Here is a 17,315-nt window from a genome sequence, read left to right as displayed (position 1 = left end):
ATGGATGGTGATTGGTGATCCATACGCCCCCTGTGCACCGGCGGGCGGCGGTGGCTCTCGTCAAAGCGTCCTGAGTTGTTGACGCGGCTTCACACGTCCGTCGTCAAAACCCCGGGGCCCCAAACCGGTCAACCGACCATTGACCACCACCACCTCGGCACCTCCTCCATATACAATGGCCGAATGGCGCCGTCCCGCCTTGTCTCACTCCACTACACACCTCCACCGCCGCTAGCTTTCAAAAAAAAATGGACGCCAATCCGCCTCACCGGCTCACCACCACTCCAGCCACTGACAGGTGAGCCCCCACTCGAAAATATCTCCGTCCGATCCACCCAGCGCAGTCGCAGCGGCACACGGGCACGTACGCACGCACGCCCGCCGGAATAGGGAGGAACCCCGATCCCGACCGGTCCAGCTATCGCCAGTCCACATGAGAGTACGTACGCCACAGGAGCCATCCGGGCCCCGGTACGCGCGCTACGCATCTTTCGAACCCAAACCCCCCCGCGACGACGCCACGCCACTGCCCTCCAGCTCACTGCCAGTGCTCCCCCATCACTCCACTCTCCCCCCACGTCTCGCCTCGCCGCAACAGAGAAGCTTTTCAGCTTACTCCCTGTGGCACCCTATAAAACCTCGCGCTGCCTCTCCTCGCCGGCATTGTATTGTACACACGATGGAGTGGTCGTCGATGCGGTGGTGGTGCCTCGCCGTGGTGCTCCTCCTGTCCACGCCGCTGCTCGCCGCGGGTTACCTGCAGGAGAGGAAGAACTACATCGTGCACCTCGAGCCGAGGGACGAGGCCGCCGCCGCCGCTGGCGACGCCTCCGTCGAGGAGTGGCACCGCTCGTTCCTGCCGCAGGTGGCCAAGCTCGATTCCGACTCCGACGGCGCCGACGGAGGCCCGCGCATTGTGTACTCCTACAGCGACGTGTTCACCGGGTTCGCCGCGCGGCTCACGGACGAGGAGGCCGAGGCGGTGAGGGCCACGGCGGGGTGCCTCAGGCTGTACCCCGAGGAGTTCCTGCCGCTGGCGACGACGCGCTCGCCGGGGTTCCTTGGGCTCCACCTCGGGAACGAGGCGTTCTGGAGCCACTCGGGGTTTGGCCGCGGCGTCGTGATTGGGATCTTGGACACCGGGATCCTGCCCAGCCACCCGTCGTTCGGCGACGACGGCCTCCAGCCGCCGCCCAAGAACTGGAAGGGCACGTGTGAGTTCAAGGCGATCGCCGGCGGCGGATGCAACAACAAGATCATCGGCGCCCGCGCGTTCGGGAGCGCCGCGGTGAACTCGTCGGCGCCGCCGGTGGACGACGCGGGGCACGGCACGCACACGGCCAGCACGGCCGCGGGCAACTTCGTGGAGAACGCCAATGTCCGGGGCAACGCCGACGGCACGGCCTCCGGGATGGCGCCGCACGCGCACCTCGCGATATACAAGGTGTGCACCCGCAGCCGCTGCTCCATCATGGACATCATCGCCGGGCTGGACGCCGCCGTGAAGGACGGCGTCGACGTGCTGTCATTCTCCATCGGCGCGTCCTCCGGCACGCAGTTCAACTACGACCCCATCGCCATCGCCGGGTTCAAGGCCATGGAGCGTGGCATCGTCGTCAGCTGCGCCGCGGGCAACTCCGGCCCGGACCCCGGCACGGTCGGCAACGGCGCGCCGTGGATGCTCACCGTCGCGGCCGGCACCATGGACCGCGCGATACGCACCACCGTGAGGCTCGGTAACGGCGACGAATTCGACGGCGAGTCACTGTTCCAGCCGGGGAACAACTCCGCCGCGAACCCGCTCCCGCTCGTGTACCCCGGCGCAGACGGCTCCGACACAAGCCGCGACTGCAGCGTGCTCCGCGACGCCGAGGTGACCGGCAAGGTGGTGCTCTGCGAGAGCAGAGGCCTGAACGGCCGCATCGAGGCCGGCCAGACCGTGGCGGCGTACGGCGGCGCCGGCATCATCGTGATGAACAGAGCAGCCGAGGGGTACACCACCTTCGCCGACGCGCACGTGCTCCCGGCGTCGCACGTCAGCTTCGACGCCGGGACCAAAATCGCGGCGTACGTGAACTCCACGGACAACCCGACGGCGAGCATCGCGTTCAAGGGGACGGTGATTGGCTCGTCCCCGTCGCCGGCCGTCACCTTCTTCTCGTCGCGTGGGCCAAGCAAGGCCAGCCCGGGCATCCTGAAGCCGGACATCACCGGGCCCGGCATGAACATCCTCGCCGCGTGGGCGCCGAGCGAGTCGCACACGGAGTTCTCCGACGGCGTCGGCCTCTCCTTCTTCGTCGAGTCCGGCACGTCCATGTCGACGCCTCACCTGAGCGGCATTGCCGCTCTCCTCAAGAGCCTCCACCCGGACTGGTCCCCCGCGGCGATCAAGTCGGCGATCATGACGACGTCGGACGCCGTGGACCGCACCGGCGTCCCCATCAAGGACGAGCAATACCGCCACGCCACCTTCTACGCCATGGGCGCCGGCTACGTCAACCCGGCGCTCGCGTTCGACCCCGGCCTAGTCTACGACCTCCACGCCGACGACTACATCCCCTACCTCTGCGGGCTGGGGATCGGAGACGACGGCGTGAAGGAGATAGCCCACCGGCCGGTCACCTGCTCCGACGTCAAGACCATCACCGAGGCAGAGCTCAACTACCCATCCCTCGTCGTCAACCTGCTCGCGCAGCCGATCACGGTGAACCGGACGGTGACCAACGTCGGGAAGCCCAGTTCCGTGTACACGGCCGTCGTCGACATGCCCAAGGACGTGTCCGTGATCGTGCAGCCGCCGATGCTTCGGTTCACGGAGCTGAAGGAGATGCAGAGCTTCACCGTGACGGTGCGGTGGGCCGGCCAGCCGAACGTCGCCGGCGCCGAGGGCAACCTGAAGTGGGTCTCGGACGAACACATCGTGAGGAGCCCCATCATCATCCCAGCCACGGCCGCGTAGTAATTTTTTGCAACTTCAGCATGTACAGTATGTCAGTAAATAGCTAAGATCAATAAAGATCCATCACCTTGGTTTGACCTGTGTTCTGTTGGTCAAGATGTGAAGAATGTAGCACTCCTTGACTAGTTGGCCGATCCTGTCAACTTTGACAGCTACTACTGGAGTACTACTAATTAATTTCCATCTTATTCATCAGAAACTATACATCAGAGATTATCATTAATAGATGAGTCAATGCTCATTCATACTCTCTCCGTCTAAAAAAAAGACAAATCTGGTTTCCGTACCCAATGTTTAACAATTATAAAAAAAATTAAAAAAACAAGCCACGCACAAAATATTAATCATGTTTTATCATCTAATACCAATAAAAATACGAATTATAAAAAAATTTCATATAAGACGGACAGTCAAAGTTAGACACGTAAATTTAGGGTTTGCCTTTTTTTTTTTTTGGACGGAGGGAGTATTCAAAGAAACAGGTGGTTAGATGCTTCAGGGAGTACAGTTTGCTCTGCTTTGCTTACAGAAGAACTGCTTTTGTTTGGTAGTAGGAGGACAAACCTATTGCACATCCATTTCCAGCCTGTTAACAATTGTTGCGTCTTGACGAAAGGTCAGGCTAAACAGTAGTAGTCAGCATTAAAGTATGTACATGTAGTACCAAATGTATCATCTGCTTTTTGTTTGCCTTTGCACATGCCCTCTGCAAACCTGTCTTGCGCTTGCTGTCACGCTTACTCAGTACTTAGATCTGAAGTTCATGTACCGTAATTACGAGCAGTTCCCATCTAAAATTACTGGTCATTGTGCTGTATTATGCTGTACTGTAATCTTCAAAACTGCACATGTTCATGCCATTCACTCACCTCATGACTGTACTTTTGTGAAGACATGAATTTTTATCCGACTTCAAAAGAAGGCAACCGTTGTTTCAACCACCCTACTTTCAAATGAAAATTATCCTAGTTCGTCTGCAGCAAGCAATGCCATGGTGGATCTTCATTGTTCAGAAGATGGGAGATGTCACTACCGAAACAGGAATGGCTTGCAAACGTGTCAGTTGAGACAATCAAATTACTGTTTCTGAAGGTACCAGAGCAGTCAATTTGCTGGGACCTCCAAGTCCCCTGAGACCACACAAATATTCAGAGACCACAAGAAAAAGATCAAAGTCTTCGGGAAGAATCAACTCACATTGATCCGTCTCTGTGGTCATGAACTGATCTGCATAACTGTGAATGGCTGATGTAACCAGATCCTGAATATTGCAAGTGAAACCAGGAGGCACGATGAAAACAAATGACCACTTCTAAAAAAAAAAAACAAATGACCACATCAAACTGTTGTTTTTTCAGCAATGAATTTGATGCAGTCCTTGTTTTTTTCAGCAATCAAACTGCACACGGTAAGGTTTGGTCCCGTTTACTTTTTAAAATGGGACACCATCTTAATATAAAACATCGGCAACGGTCTAACTGTTCGAAAAAAAAATTGATGCAGTCCTTGTTTTGCAACAGAACTAATGAGAACATCGAACATGGTGGCCTCACAAAAGCAGCAGATATTTTTCCATCCGCTACTATTCGGATCTTCAAGAATTCCAGATGGAGTACATGTCTAGCTGAAAGCAAGCAACACACATCAGCAAAAGAGATTGATAAACTGAAAAGGGGAAGGATCAGATTCCAGATCGTAGTACTTCCTGCTACTATCCTACAGTACTATCTTCTACAAGCAAGGATCATGGAGAAAAGCTTGATGAAAGCATTCAGGCAAAGCAACCTTCGGATGCTGATGACAGATGCCAAAATGCCATCAATTATACTGACCGGGGACCCCAGATCCAGCTTGCCGATTCGGCGGCTATCGCAAGCTATCATCGTGTGCACCGTGCAGTGCAGACAAATTGTTCCAGGTCGCATTGATCAACAGAGGGAGGTCATCAAACCGAGTGGAAAGGGTTATCAGTGGAAGGGAGATCGCTCGCCGCGCAGTCGCTGACGGCTCGCCGGAGATTGGCCGGCACCACCGATTTGATCCGCTTCGTGGGGGAGATTGGGAGAAGGGAAACTATATGGTTTGGGTTGGGGCTCTGAAGCCATCGTATGTATTGGGCCGGTATGCTGATGTGGCTGAAAAGTGGGCCCAATATAGTACTAAGGTTTGTTGGGCCGAACTAGGCCGTTCCGCCACCTTGGCCCAATGGTACTCTGTCTGACTATTGCTTTTGAAAGGAAGAAGTCAGTCAGGTATGGATCCTTGAGTACGATCCAAGCAAAAGATGAGAACGAGAAGATTCAGATATACCAATCGTCCTAATCTTCTGTCATTGCAGATACTACTACGCGGTTTCAGTGTATATATATGTGAATCCATCTGCCAAAAACGGAGACAGAATCATAGATACCAGTATAATAATTCCACGGGATTCAATTAGCCATCCACAGATCGAACTCGAAACTCGAACGTTTGTTCCTTTCTGAACCCAGAGAGACAGCGAATGCGATCGTTTCCCACCCATGAGACCACGATCATGTGGCTGATGGCGTGATCAAGAAATGAGTTTTGCGCGTGTGCGTGGCAAAAACGGTTGGCTCTGGTCAGGGCGTCAGGCCGTTGGGCATCAGTGCAGCACCCTGATCTGATCATCAGCGGATTCAGAAAGTTTCAGTTATCATACTGATCCGAGGAACCTTAGCGGCATGGCATGGCACTCGTGATGCTTAGCCTGTAAGAAATGGTGAGACGTCAGCTATTCAAAGATGCATTAAAATATTTGCCCTTGTCAATGTATAATTGGTATAGTAACCATTCACCCTATCCAATAATGGGGAGAAACTAGCAGTTTGCACGAAATGGTGTCTGTGTCTCTAGCAGTTTTTGTGAAGAAAAAAAATATTCTATCAATATGGTTTTGGACAATGTTCCAAGCTGAGATTATAACTTTGAATGTTTATATATTTTTATTTTAAAATGTTTAAATTGGATCAATGGAAACCATATATGCATATTCGACTCGAAAATGTGTATTATACTAGATTAGTTTTAAATTGTTCTGCAGTAGGAATTAACGGTCAAGTAGCATCTTGAAATCGTATTAGATGTCCAATGTGGCATATTCTTTTGATGTCGGGAAGGAAGTAGTCCACCAAAAAGTAAAAATTACAATTGAAAGCTCAAAACACATATTAGACTCGAGCATTGAAAAAAAAGCCATGGAGACCTTTTCGTACGTGACACTGACCCCACCTACGGAATGTATGAGAAAAGACAAAAAAAGAAGATTTACTTTTTTCAGTATAATATTTACACTCCTTCCGTTTCAGTTTTATATGATAAGTCTTTCAACAATTTCCTAGCCAAACTAAGTTTATAAAAAAAATTATCAACATATAAAATATCAAATTAGTTTCATTGAATATATTTTGATAATATGTTTGTTTTATATTGAAATTATTATGTATTTTTCTATAAATTTGATTAAATTTTAAAAAAAGTTGATTAGATAAAAAGTCAAACGATTTAAAATATAAATTGAATAGAGTACATTATGAGTTGCGGTCTTTCAAAAAGAAAAAGAGAGAGAAAAAATAAATAATTTCCTGCTAAGCAAATACTGTCCGTCACGAAATCTCCAATCGCGTCATCAGCTATACCAACGCAACGCGCGTTCTCCTCCCCCACCCCCCTCTCCCCAGTGACGATGACACGTGGGCCCCACACGACGTTAGGAACGAGGCGGTCCGCTCGCGGAACTATAAACCGGTCAGCGTCCGCACGGCACCAACCTTCCTTCCTTGTGCAGTTGTGCGGGTTGGCCGGCCCGCCCGTGGATCGTCTTCCAACCGGGCGCGAGTCGGAGTCGCGACCGCGACCGCGACCTCACCCACCGTTTCTCGATCGTTTCTCTCCCTCCTCCTCCCGCGATCCGGTCTTCTTCCTCCTCCCCGTCGTGCTCGCCGCCCACGACTCCTCCTCCTCCTCCACCACCACCCCTCCACGACGCGGCGGGCGGCGAGCGCGCGCCTCGTCTCACCCTCACGCCTCCCACGCCTTGGAACCCAATTGGAGATAGAAGAGGGGAGCGCGAGGTCAAACCAGGGGAATCGGAATCGGAATCGGAATCCGCGACGAGACGACCCTACCCCCGCGCTCCGGCGACCGACCGGCGGCGATGGAGGGCGGAAACCACGGTGGGGGAGGGTACCCCTACCCGCCGCCGCAGCAGTATCCTTACCCGTACGGGCAGTACCCATACCAGTATCCTCCACCGCAGCAGCAGCCGCCGCCGCCCTCCGCCTACCTCTCGCCGTCCCGTTCGTTCCACGGTTACCCCTCCGCGCCGCCGCCGCAGCCGCAGCCGCAGCCGTACGCGCACCATTCCGCCCCGCTCCAGCCTTACCCGCCGCCGCCGCAGCACCATGCCTACCCGCCGCCGCAGCCGCATCCGCCCTCGCCGTACGTCTACGACCCTTACCACGCGCCCGCCGCGGCGTACCCTTCCTACCCGAGCCCCAACCCCAGCCCGTCCATCTCCCCGAGCTCCAGCTTCCACCACCACCCTGAACCGCCATCGCCATCGCCCTCCGCGCCGTCGTACCCCTCCATTGCGGATGGGCTCGCCAACATGCACGTCTCCGACCGCCACGACTACCCGCCGCCGCCGTCGCCGGCGGCCGTGCCCGCGGCGTCGTCCCCCTCCGTGCTCCCGCCTTCCGCGTCGTTCCCCGGCGGCGGGAGCAGCCACGGCGGTGGCGGGATGCAGATGGTGCCGTACGGCCCTCCTGCCGGAGGGTCGCAGCACGGTGGGATGCAGATGGTGGCGTACGGCTCGCCGGCCGGAGGGTCGCAGCACGGCAGCGTGAGGCCATCCCTGAAGGTGGTGCTGCTCCACGGCACCCTCGACGTCTGGGTGTACGACGCTCGGAACCTCCCGAACAAGGATCTCTTCTCCAAGAGGGTCGGCGACCTCCTCGGTCCGCGCCTCATCGGCGCCGTCGGCAGCAAAATGTCCAGCGCCAACATGACCAGCGACCCCTATGTTACCATCCAGGTCTCCTATGCCACCGTCGCGCGCACCTACGTCGTTCCCAACAATGAGAACCCCGTTTGGACGCAGAATTTCCTTGTCCCTGTTGGGCATGATGCCGCCGAGGTCGAGTTCGTTGTCAAGGACAATGATGTCTTCGGTGCTCAGCTCATAGGCACAGTGTCGATTCCTGCTGAGAAGCTCCTTTTTGGAGAAAGGATTAACGGCATCTACGATGTGCTTGAGTCCAATGGGAAGCCATGCGCTCAAGGTGCTGTGTTGCGGCTGTCCATACAGTACATCCCGGTGGCTCAGCTCAAAATGTATCACCATGGTGTCATTGCCGGCCCAGATAGCCTGGGAGTTCCTAATACTTACTTCCCGATGCGGCGTGGCAATAGAGTGACACTGTATCAGGACGCACATGTGCCTGATGGTTGTCTCCCGGATTTCTGTCTTGATCACGGAATGCGCTATCAGCACGGGCAGTGTTGGCGTGATATCTACGATGCTATATGCCAAGCACGGCGGTTGATTTACATTGTGGGATGGTCAGTGTTCCACACAATCCACCTCATCAGGGAAGGAGTTGAGAAGATGCCATCACTTGGGGAACTGTTGAAGATGAAGTCACAGGAAGGGGTGAGGGTGTTGCTTCTTGTGTGGGACGATCCAACATCAAGGAGTATTCTTGGAATTAAGACGGTATGAGTTATTCATTGAGTTCAAAATTGCTTTGTTCATGACTTTTACACCGCACACGAGAACATGATTTTGTGTCCAAACTCCAAACTGCAAATTTATAAATTGAAGTGCTGCAATGTTTATGGAAAAATTGGGAAACATTGGCACTTGAAGATTGTCTAATCCTCAATACACAAATACAAAAAGGCATCAGAAAGGGCATTTTTACAACTGCTGTTATCACATTAAAGAATTTACAAAACATCCGGTTGCATCAATATAACATTGAGAGGATCTTCATCAAGCTCATCTATTTCCTCCAAATTTTTCTGTAATAGTTTGGTAGCTTGTCCTTTAGGTGCATGTACCTTATCTTTGGTCCCATGTTTCATGATGCTGGAAAGTTTGAAGTAGATTATGCTGCTTATCCACTTGTAGGATGGTTTCATGGGCACACGAGATGAGGAGACCCGCAGATTTTTCAAGCACTCTTCAGTTCAAGTATTGCTTTGCCCACGATCTGCTGGGAAACGGCACAGCTGGGTGAAACAGCAGGTATTGTGATGCCACACAAACTTATCCATTATGATATTCCATTTTTGTTTGTCACCTAAATTACTACAATTGATTGCACCAAGTGAGTGGTTTCAAACTTTTTATATGTCTACTCTTCATGCTTGGAAGTTATGCTGTACTTCACAATCGCTGTTCCTTATACCTGATCAGGAAGAGAAATTTGATATTCACATAATGCACACATATATTTGTTGTTGGATTCTTTTGTATAATGGCATTTATCAAGCAATCTTGTATTGTATTAATTCTTTTAGTACCATGTATTTATCATATGATGGTATTGAAATTCAGGAAACAGGAACCATTTTTACTCATCATCAGAAAACAGTTATTTTGGATGCTGATGCTGGCAATCATAAGAGGAAAATAATTGCTTTTGTTGGTGGCCTCGATTTATGCGGTGGGCGATATGATACACCTAGCCATCCTCTATTTAGGTCTCTTCAGACTGTGCACAAGGAGGATTATTACAATCCAAATTTTGCTGTAAGTGTTTGATTCCTTTAACATATACTTGTATCTTGATGTGGTTTCTGATGTAAAGCTACAATTAACTTCTTGCTTTTGAGATGATGATAGTAAGAAACGTATCTAATATTTAGTTCCTAACCATGGAATATCTTTCGACAGAAAGCTGTTCCATCTTTCTCTTATCTTTGGTTCCTGAAAGTTTCTTTCTCTCTCTGCTTTTTTTTTTCTGCAGACAGTTGATGCTCGTGGCCCAAGGGAACCATGGCACGACTTGCATTCCAAGATTGATGGTCCAGCGGCATATGATGTTTTGCAAAATTTTCAGGAGCGTTGGTTAAAGGCATCCAAACGCCATGGGATTAAAAAGTTAGGAAAATCATATGATGATGCCCTCCTCAGTATTGAAAGAATACCTGATTTTATAAGCATTAATGACGCAATATATTTTAGTGACAATGATCCAGAGACGTGGCATGTTCAGGTATTTATAGTATCTTGTAGTCAGTGTGTGTAAGTTTTTCCTTGTTTTAACTTTCTACTTAAACTTTATTTGCTTTGAAACCTAGGTGTTTCGTTCTATTGATTCAAATTCTGCCAAAGGATTTCCAAAGGATCCACGGGAAGCAACCCGCAAGGTAATTGAGTACTGTTTGCATGTACTAATATTATATTCATTATTATGTGCTTTTCGCTAACACCTTGCTTTGCCTAGCAGAATCTTGTTTGTGGGAAGAATGTACTGATTGATATGAGCATACATACTGCATATGTCAATGCTATTCGTGGAGCGCAGCACTTCATTTATATTGAGAACCAGTATTTCATTGGATCTTCGTTTAATTGGGATTCAAACAAAGATATTGGTAAGCATATGGTGTAAAGTTATTTTTTTAATTAATGTGCACCCACCAATAAAAAAAATCCAGAAACAAAATACAGTGCACATTACATTTTCTTGATTTGCAAACCATTTCAGCAATTCAGAACACAGCAAATCCCTTATCTGATCCTAAATTGGTATTCAAATTGTGAGTTTTCAGGGGCTAATAATTTAATACCAATCGAAATTGCTCTCAAAATTGCAAACAAGATAAAGGCAAAAGAGAGATTCTCTGCATATATAGTAATTCCCATGTGGCCTGAGGGTAATCCAACAGGTGCTCCTACACAAAGAATTCTTTACTGGCAGGTTAGATCAACATGTCTGCTTTGTGTCTTGTTTAATGTTTATATAGATTATACCCAGTTAGTTCATTTGACATGATCGCATGTTTTTTTTGTTGCTCCTGTAGCACAAGACAATGCAAATGATGTACGAAACAATATATAGGGCCCTGAAAGAAGAGGGTCTAGATGATCTATATGAGCCTCAGGATTATCTGAACTTCTTTTGTCTTGGCAATCGTGAAGTTGCTGACAGTCCAAGCACTTCAAACTCAACAAGCACTCCTCAGGTAAGACGTCTTGTTTTTTCCTTTGACAAACTATGCTGAGGACCCTCCATTGGTTTTAGTTTTCCCTGCAAGGTTAAATGCTTTTTTTTTTCATTTATAGTATTAAATACAGTAATTAATGTCACATTGAATTTCAACAAAAGTCACAATATGGTCCCTTAAGCCTGCGTCATACGAGAATGTGAAAGCTGCTGATCTTGCCGACCTCTGAAGATAAATTTTGCTCTGACTTGCCATATTACACTGGTTCTTAAAGGATATTGATATCAAGTCTTGTTCTCTGATCCTACATGGAGGCCAAATATCCAATCCACTTTAGTTTCTTTATCAGATGATACATGGAAATTCTGGTTTTGTACACTTGTGCCTTTTATTTAGAAGAAAACATTCGATCGGTTAGAATGATTTGGCTCAATTGTCTAGATGTTCTACAATAATGTTTCATCTTGTTGGAGCACTGTGTATAGTATTTAACTTTTGATTTATCAAAATTACAGGATATATTAATATGTATGATATGCTTGCTAGCAATCTCGCTGAACTTTGTTATTTTTTTAACATCTGACTTGCATGAAAACTGCCTGCATGCAACCTCGTTCATTTATTCTACATTTACTACCCAGGAACAAGCTAGGAAACATAGAAGATTCATGGTATATGTACATTCAAAAGGCATGATTGTGGATGATGAATATGTGATAATTGGATCAGCTAATATCAATCAGAGGTCCATGGAAGGTATCAGAGATACTGAGATTGCGATGGGTGCGTATCAGCCACAGTATACATGGGCAAGTAAGGTTTCTGCACCCCGTGGACAGGTAACAACACTTCATGCCTGTATGGCTGTATCACATTTCTGGAGATCTACAGAGAACCGAGCTGGCATCATATGCTCATATATTAAACATTGCGCCTTCAGTGATTGTACATTTGCAACTCGTTTGCTTTACACTGTTATTGTCTGTTGTTCAGCACTACTGCATCAATCCAGCCATATATATTTGTTGCAATTATCTTTTGTTTTGGCAGAGTAACCTAAAGGGAAATTCGTACCCTATCAATCATATTTTTTTAGATAAGGCTAAAAAAAGCTACCACTCACTCTTAAGAATATGTTAATTGGAAGAAAAAAAGAGAAGCTACCATTCATTCTCAAGAATATGTTAATTGAAGAAAAAGAGAGCTATCTACACCATCCATCATGGTGGGACCAGATTGTAGCTACAAATGTATGGAAAATACAAATGTATTTGTAGAAATAGAGAAAAAGTTGCATATCAAGTACAGTCATATTTCAAATAGCCCTGTACAACTGTGAAGGAATCTCGACTAGTTGTCTCTTGGTTTGAGGGATATACCTATTTTAGGATGACTGATATTTCTAGAACCACACTCTAATTCAAATCTGCTGATTTCATGTGTAGATTTATGGGTACAGAATGTCTCTTTGGGCGGAGCATATTGGAGTGGTTGAGGAAGGCTTCAACTATCCAGAGACCATGGAATGCATGAGACGAGTTCGCCAAATCGGTGAACAGAACTGGGAACGATTTGTTGATAATGAGGTGACTGAGATGAGAGGCCACCTAATGAAGTACCCTGTAAGTGTTGACCGTAAGGGCAAGGTGAAACCCTTGCCAGGATGTACGTCATTCCCAGACATGGGTGGTAACATCTGTGGATCATTCCGAGCCATCCAAGAAAACCTCACAATATGAATTTCGATTATCTGTAAGTATACAATTGCTAGTGATTCTGAGCTATTCTGCTTCCTGAGGTTATAGATAGCGTGAAAATTTTGCTAGCAATATAGGTTGAAACCAAGTAGGACATGACAAGAAAAGGTTATTACCCTGCATTTTTTATGCCTTTCTTAAGAGAATTCAACATTTCCATCTTAATAGGTTTTCTTTTTATGTATACTTTTTATCAATGTATAGAAGATTAAGAATGTTTGAAAGCCCGGAACCCTCTGTTTAGGGAACATGGCTTTGGTAGCAACTTTGATTGATTTAAGTATGTAGCGACATGTAAAGCCATTAAAATAAGTTTCTAGTGTAATTATTTTCAGCCTTGATTTGCTGGTTCCATTTTCTAAGTGTCAATGAAATCTAATCCATTTATTTCTTCGTCATGCCCTTGGTAACATAAGTTTCCGCTTTGTTTTTGCAATGCTTCTTCAAGGTTACATAATCAACAAGCAGATACTGAACCTATGTCTAGAGAAGAGTAAAAATTAAGTGGGTGCAAATAAAATCTACTCTAAACTCTAAAGACAGTTGAACATTTTCTTTTCCTTGAATTACATGCATTTTTTTGCTCCTGAAACGAAATTATCTTTTGTTCATCATTTCTTCCATCTCTCGGACTGAATCTTCACACCCATATACCTGCCCAGTGTCCATATTGAAAACTATACTGTTAGTGTGTTGTTACTCATGGCAATGCACTTTCATGAGCTAAAATGATGCCAGTTACCTGCCGAGCATCATGACGGTGGCCTGAGGGTTGGTGCCGGGGGAGTACTTGAAGGTGGAGCTGTCGATCACCCTGAGCCCCTGCACCCCGAACACCCGGTAATCGTCGTCGACGACGGCGCCGACATGGCAGCCGCCGTGGTAGTGCCAGATGGTCATGACGGTGTCCATGCAGTACTGCTCCGGCGAGCGCGAGTCGTTGACATGGCGCGGCAGCAGGTTGACGGGGAAGTTGGCGGAATCGGTGAAGATGGACTCGACGGAGGCGTTGGCGTAGGTGAAGTTGGAGAAGGCCCGCGACTGGATCACCCGCTCGATCGTCTCGATGCCATGGACGCACCGCTCCAGATCCTCTGCCTCGCGGAAGTAGTTGAACGTCACCGACGGGTTCGCCCTCGGGTCGGTGGTTCGCAGCTCGACGTGGCCGGAGGACACCGGCCCGAGGATCTTCTCCAGGATGAAGCCTCCCCGGAACGCCCTCCTGTCCAGCCGCATCATCGCCTCCGCCGCCCGCTGCAGCGCCTCCGGCGTCCTCTGCTTCGGCGGCAGCGTGCCGAGCTGCCCCGTCTGCGGCGACAGCATCCCGAAGCTGCGCGCCCACCGGAGCGCGCCGTCCGACACCGGCATGCCGAACTCCGACCCGCTCACCCCCTCGATGAAGCTGCCGGAGCGGGTGATGCCGACGACCTGCACCAGGGAGAGCTCCACCGGCACCGGCGACGGGATGAACACCGAGTTCATCGGGTTGTCGGCGACGCCCTGCCCGACCATGGGTTGGTCCACGATCACCTCGATGCCGTGCGCCTCCAGGTGCGCCTGCGGCCCGACGCCGCTCAGCATCAGCAGCTGCGGGCTCCCCAGCGTCCCCGCCGACACGATCACCTCGTTCTTGTCGCCGTCGCGGAGGTACACCCGGTGCTGCACCCCCAGCGGGTCCGAGAACACCACCCCGTACGCCACCGGGTACGGCACCCCGTCTGCACGCCATGGCAAAAGCTCGCCGTCGTGAGGTCAAGCTTCTTCGGCGCACAGCACATTTTCCATTTTCATCGTAGCTGTGTACCTTGGCTTTTGAAGAGGATACGGGAGACGGTGGCGTAGAGGAGGACGGTGAGGCCGCGGGGGCGGGCGTGGCGGAGGAAGTCGGCGGCGGTGTGGCGCTGGCCGGAGTTGTCGAAGATGGTGCCGCCGATCTTGGTGCCGGTGACGTGGTCGAAGGTGAAGCCGTTGTCGGGCGTGACGCCGACCTCGAGCAGCGCGTCGCGGAGCGCCGCCTGCCACGGCGGCACGTCGGGGCGGAACACCAGCGAGCGCTCCACCCACCGGTACGACGAGTTCACCAGCCGCGCGTCCCACCCGGAGGCGCGCACGTACTCGTTGCTCGCCCGCGTGTAGAACCCGGCGTTGAGGCAGCTCCCGCCGCCGAGCACCCGCGCCCGGGCGTTCACCACGCCGTCCTCCGAGATGAACCGCTGCGCCGGCGACGCCGGCGACGTGTCGGCCAGCGCGTCCGTGAAGTGCTGCTCGCTCGACATGTTGGCGTACGGCAGGCCGCCGCGCTCCAGCAGCAGCACGCGCGAGTGCTCCGACAGCGTCGCCGCCAGCGGGCACCCCGCCGTGCCGCCGCCGATGACGATGTAGTTGTAGCTCGACACCAGCGGCGCGTCCTGCGCGTGCCGCACGAACCGCAGGTTCTCCAGTTGCTCTGCACAACGCCATCGCACGCCATGAACACGACGACGACGCAACACGCATCAACGCAAAGATACAACGCAACGTTTACGCACCTTGCTCTTCCGAGAGCGCGGCGAGGCAGAGCGAGAGGAGCACGGCGGCGGCGGCGGCAAGCACCGGCGCCGACGAGCTCGCGCGGCCAAGTGCTGCCATTTTCGCCGGGCAAATTCGCTAACTTTCACATTCCCCTGGGACGAAACGTTCGGTCTGTTTATATATCCGGAGTTAGCTCAATGGTAGATCAAGAGTAGATGTCTTGAATAATCTTGCAGATTGCTTTGCACTGCAAAGAAGATCTTCGAGCAGCTTTGTAAATTGTGGAGCCCTGAGAAGAATATAACATGCATGCAGAAGTGATGAGCTGATGAAACATTGATCAATGATCTGATGTGGTTGTGAGCAAGCAAGCAGGAGAGTTTACTTGCCAATCTTGCGATTGTTTCGAACGTGCTTTGATATTTTTGCCATTTTAAAATCATAATTTAGTCGTTGCTGAGTTATTTTTCTGTTACGAGACAGTCGGGGCAGGCTGGATTTCAATGGTTTCTTCTTGATTTATTAAGTCGTAAAAGAAGCGTAATTTTAATGAGTTGGGTCAGCTCTTGGGCAAGATTATGACGGTGCTTACCATGTATGCATCTCAACTAAATCTGATAAAGCCCCATTGAAACGGTCCATTTGTACAAAAAAATATTAAAATATTAGGTGATTTAATTTTAGAGTAAATTTTACTATAGACGAACTTTTATTAGCGATGTTTATCAATGTTCTCACTTTATACCGGTTATTATTCTTACCCATCCTCAACTCTTTTATCCATATATAACTTGTCATATACCGATGAATGGTTTTACATATATATGTGAGAGTTTATTGATGAGTAGGAGCCAATGTAATCGAGATTGTTCATGCTCGAGAAGAGAGATGGGTGGTATGTGGTCCAAAGTGAAGCATCTGTAACAAAAGGTGGTCCAAATGAATTTGCTCTTAACTTTAAATTAACTTCTTGGCCCATTGCAGTTGTATTGCCCAATGGTAAAGTTGTAAGTTTTAAGACGGTTGGTTTCTTTTTTTGTGTTTTACTCCTCCTCCTTCTTTCTTCGTCTTCGGATTGCTATACGCCAGTCTAGTAAAAAAAATATCCATTTCCCTAAACCACATTCGATTGAAAATTAAGAGGAAAATCTTACAAATATCTAACCTTTATATCTACCTCACAATTTCTGCTCTCTGCCTCTCCAACAATGTTGATTATGTCCAGAGACATTGACAGTGGTCTGACCAGTTAGAGAGAGCATAGGTTCCTCCGCTTAGAGTGAGGCTAAGGAGATAGCGGCCTGATGGTGGACGGTGGCATTGGGAAGGCAACGAGATGACAGTGACGCCGTCGTAGCTACGAGGACAATGGATAGTGGTTATGGCGAGAGAATCCCGATCATGTAATTAGGTGATGGTGAGTTGCTCGAGACGGAAGATGAGAATAGGGTCAGGCACCTCGCTAGATTGGTTAGGTGGTGGTGGTCATGAATTCAGCGACAAGACCATTAGAGACGAGGAAGACAACAGCGTAAGGACATAAGAAATGGTGATGGCACATGAGAAGCCATCTCAAGGAGGATGATGGCAATAGGGATGGCGATGGAGGTGCTTGTCGGCGAGCATCACCAGCGTTGAGGGAGATGCCATTGAGGCTAAATGGTGGTGGTGCAGAGGGCATGATTGGTTCAGCGTAGCACAGGGTGAGGTTAGGAGGAGCGATGTGGAAGTGGTGGCTAGGGCTTGACTATTTGTTTGTATTGGAGGGTGGAGATAAAATGTAGATTTTAGATGACAGATCTTGCGATTGAGAATTTGAAAAATCTGGTGGGGGATTTTCTTACTAATATTACTTGGGGTTATTTGGTTAGTTGCTTCACTTTGTAATG

At 49.5% G+C, this 17,315-nt stretch overlaps 3 protein-coding genes and 1 long non-coding RNA gene across 4 annotated transcripts; 2 read left to right on the top strand and 2 right to left on the bottom strand.

The window, feature by feature from the left end:
• The first annotated feature begins 662 nt into the window (after window positions 1-662).
• Window positions 663-3,038, top strand: LOC4349163 (subtilisin-like protease). The gene has a single exon (XM_015757297.3). The coding sequence runs from the start codon at window positions 680-682 to the stop codon at window positions 2,957-2,959; it is 2,280 nt and encodes a 759-aa protein (XP_015612783.1). The 5' UTR covers window positions 663-679; the 3' UTR covers window positions 2,960-3,038.
• A 1,216-nt stretch (window positions 3,039-4,254) lies between these two features.
• LOC112936667 (uncharacterized) lies at window positions 4,255-5,015 on the bottom strand. The gene is made up of 2 exons (XR_003239060.2): window positions 4,745-5,015; window positions 4,255-4,583 (listed from the first exon to the last, which is right to left on the bottom strand). It is a non-coding gene; the product is annotated as an uncharacterized lncRNA (long non-coding RNA).
• A 1,746-nt stretch (window positions 5,016-6,761) lies between these two features.
• Window positions 6,762-13,269, top strand: LOC4349161 (phospholipase D gamma 1). Its single transcript, XM_015758935.3, has 10 exons — window positions 6,762-8,696; window positions 9,114-9,230; window positions 9,543-9,737; window positions 9,955-10,203; window positions 10,289-10,357; window positions 10,438-10,585; window positions 10,763-10,911; window positions 11,015-11,176; window positions 11,800-11,997; window positions 12,604-13,269. The coding sequence occupies exons 1-10, from the start codon at window positions 7,137-7,139 to the stop codon at window positions 12,895-12,897; spliced, it is 3,141 nt and encodes a 1,046-aa protein (XP_015614421.1). The 5' UTR covers window positions 6,762-7,136; the 3' UTR covers window positions 12,898-13,269.
• Window positions 13,128-15,577, bottom strand: LOC4349162 (protein HOTHEAD). The gene is made up of 4 exons (XM_015758936.3): window positions 15,444-15,577; window positions 14,720-15,361; window positions 13,658-14,633; window positions 13,128-13,569 (listed from the first exon to the last, which is right to left on the bottom strand). Exons 1-4 carry the CDS (start codon window positions 15,541-15,543, stop codon window positions 13,527-13,529), a joined length of 1,761 nt encoding a protein of 586 aa, XP_015614422.1. The 5' UTR covers window positions 15,544-15,577; the 3' UTR covers window positions 13,128-13,526.
• Between the last annotated feature and the right edge of the window lie 1,738 nt (window positions 15,578-17,315).

The sequence above is a fragment of the Oryza sativa genome, chromosome 10 (genome assembly GCF_034140825.1).
Source record: "Oryza sativa Japonica Group chromosome 10, ASM3414082v1".
Lineage (NCBI taxonomy): Eukaryota > Viridiplantae > Streptophyta > Magnoliopsida > Poales > Poaceae > Oryza > Oryza sativa.
Note: the sequence above shows the minus strand (reverse complement) of the source record. Positions and strands in the feature narration are given on the sequence as shown.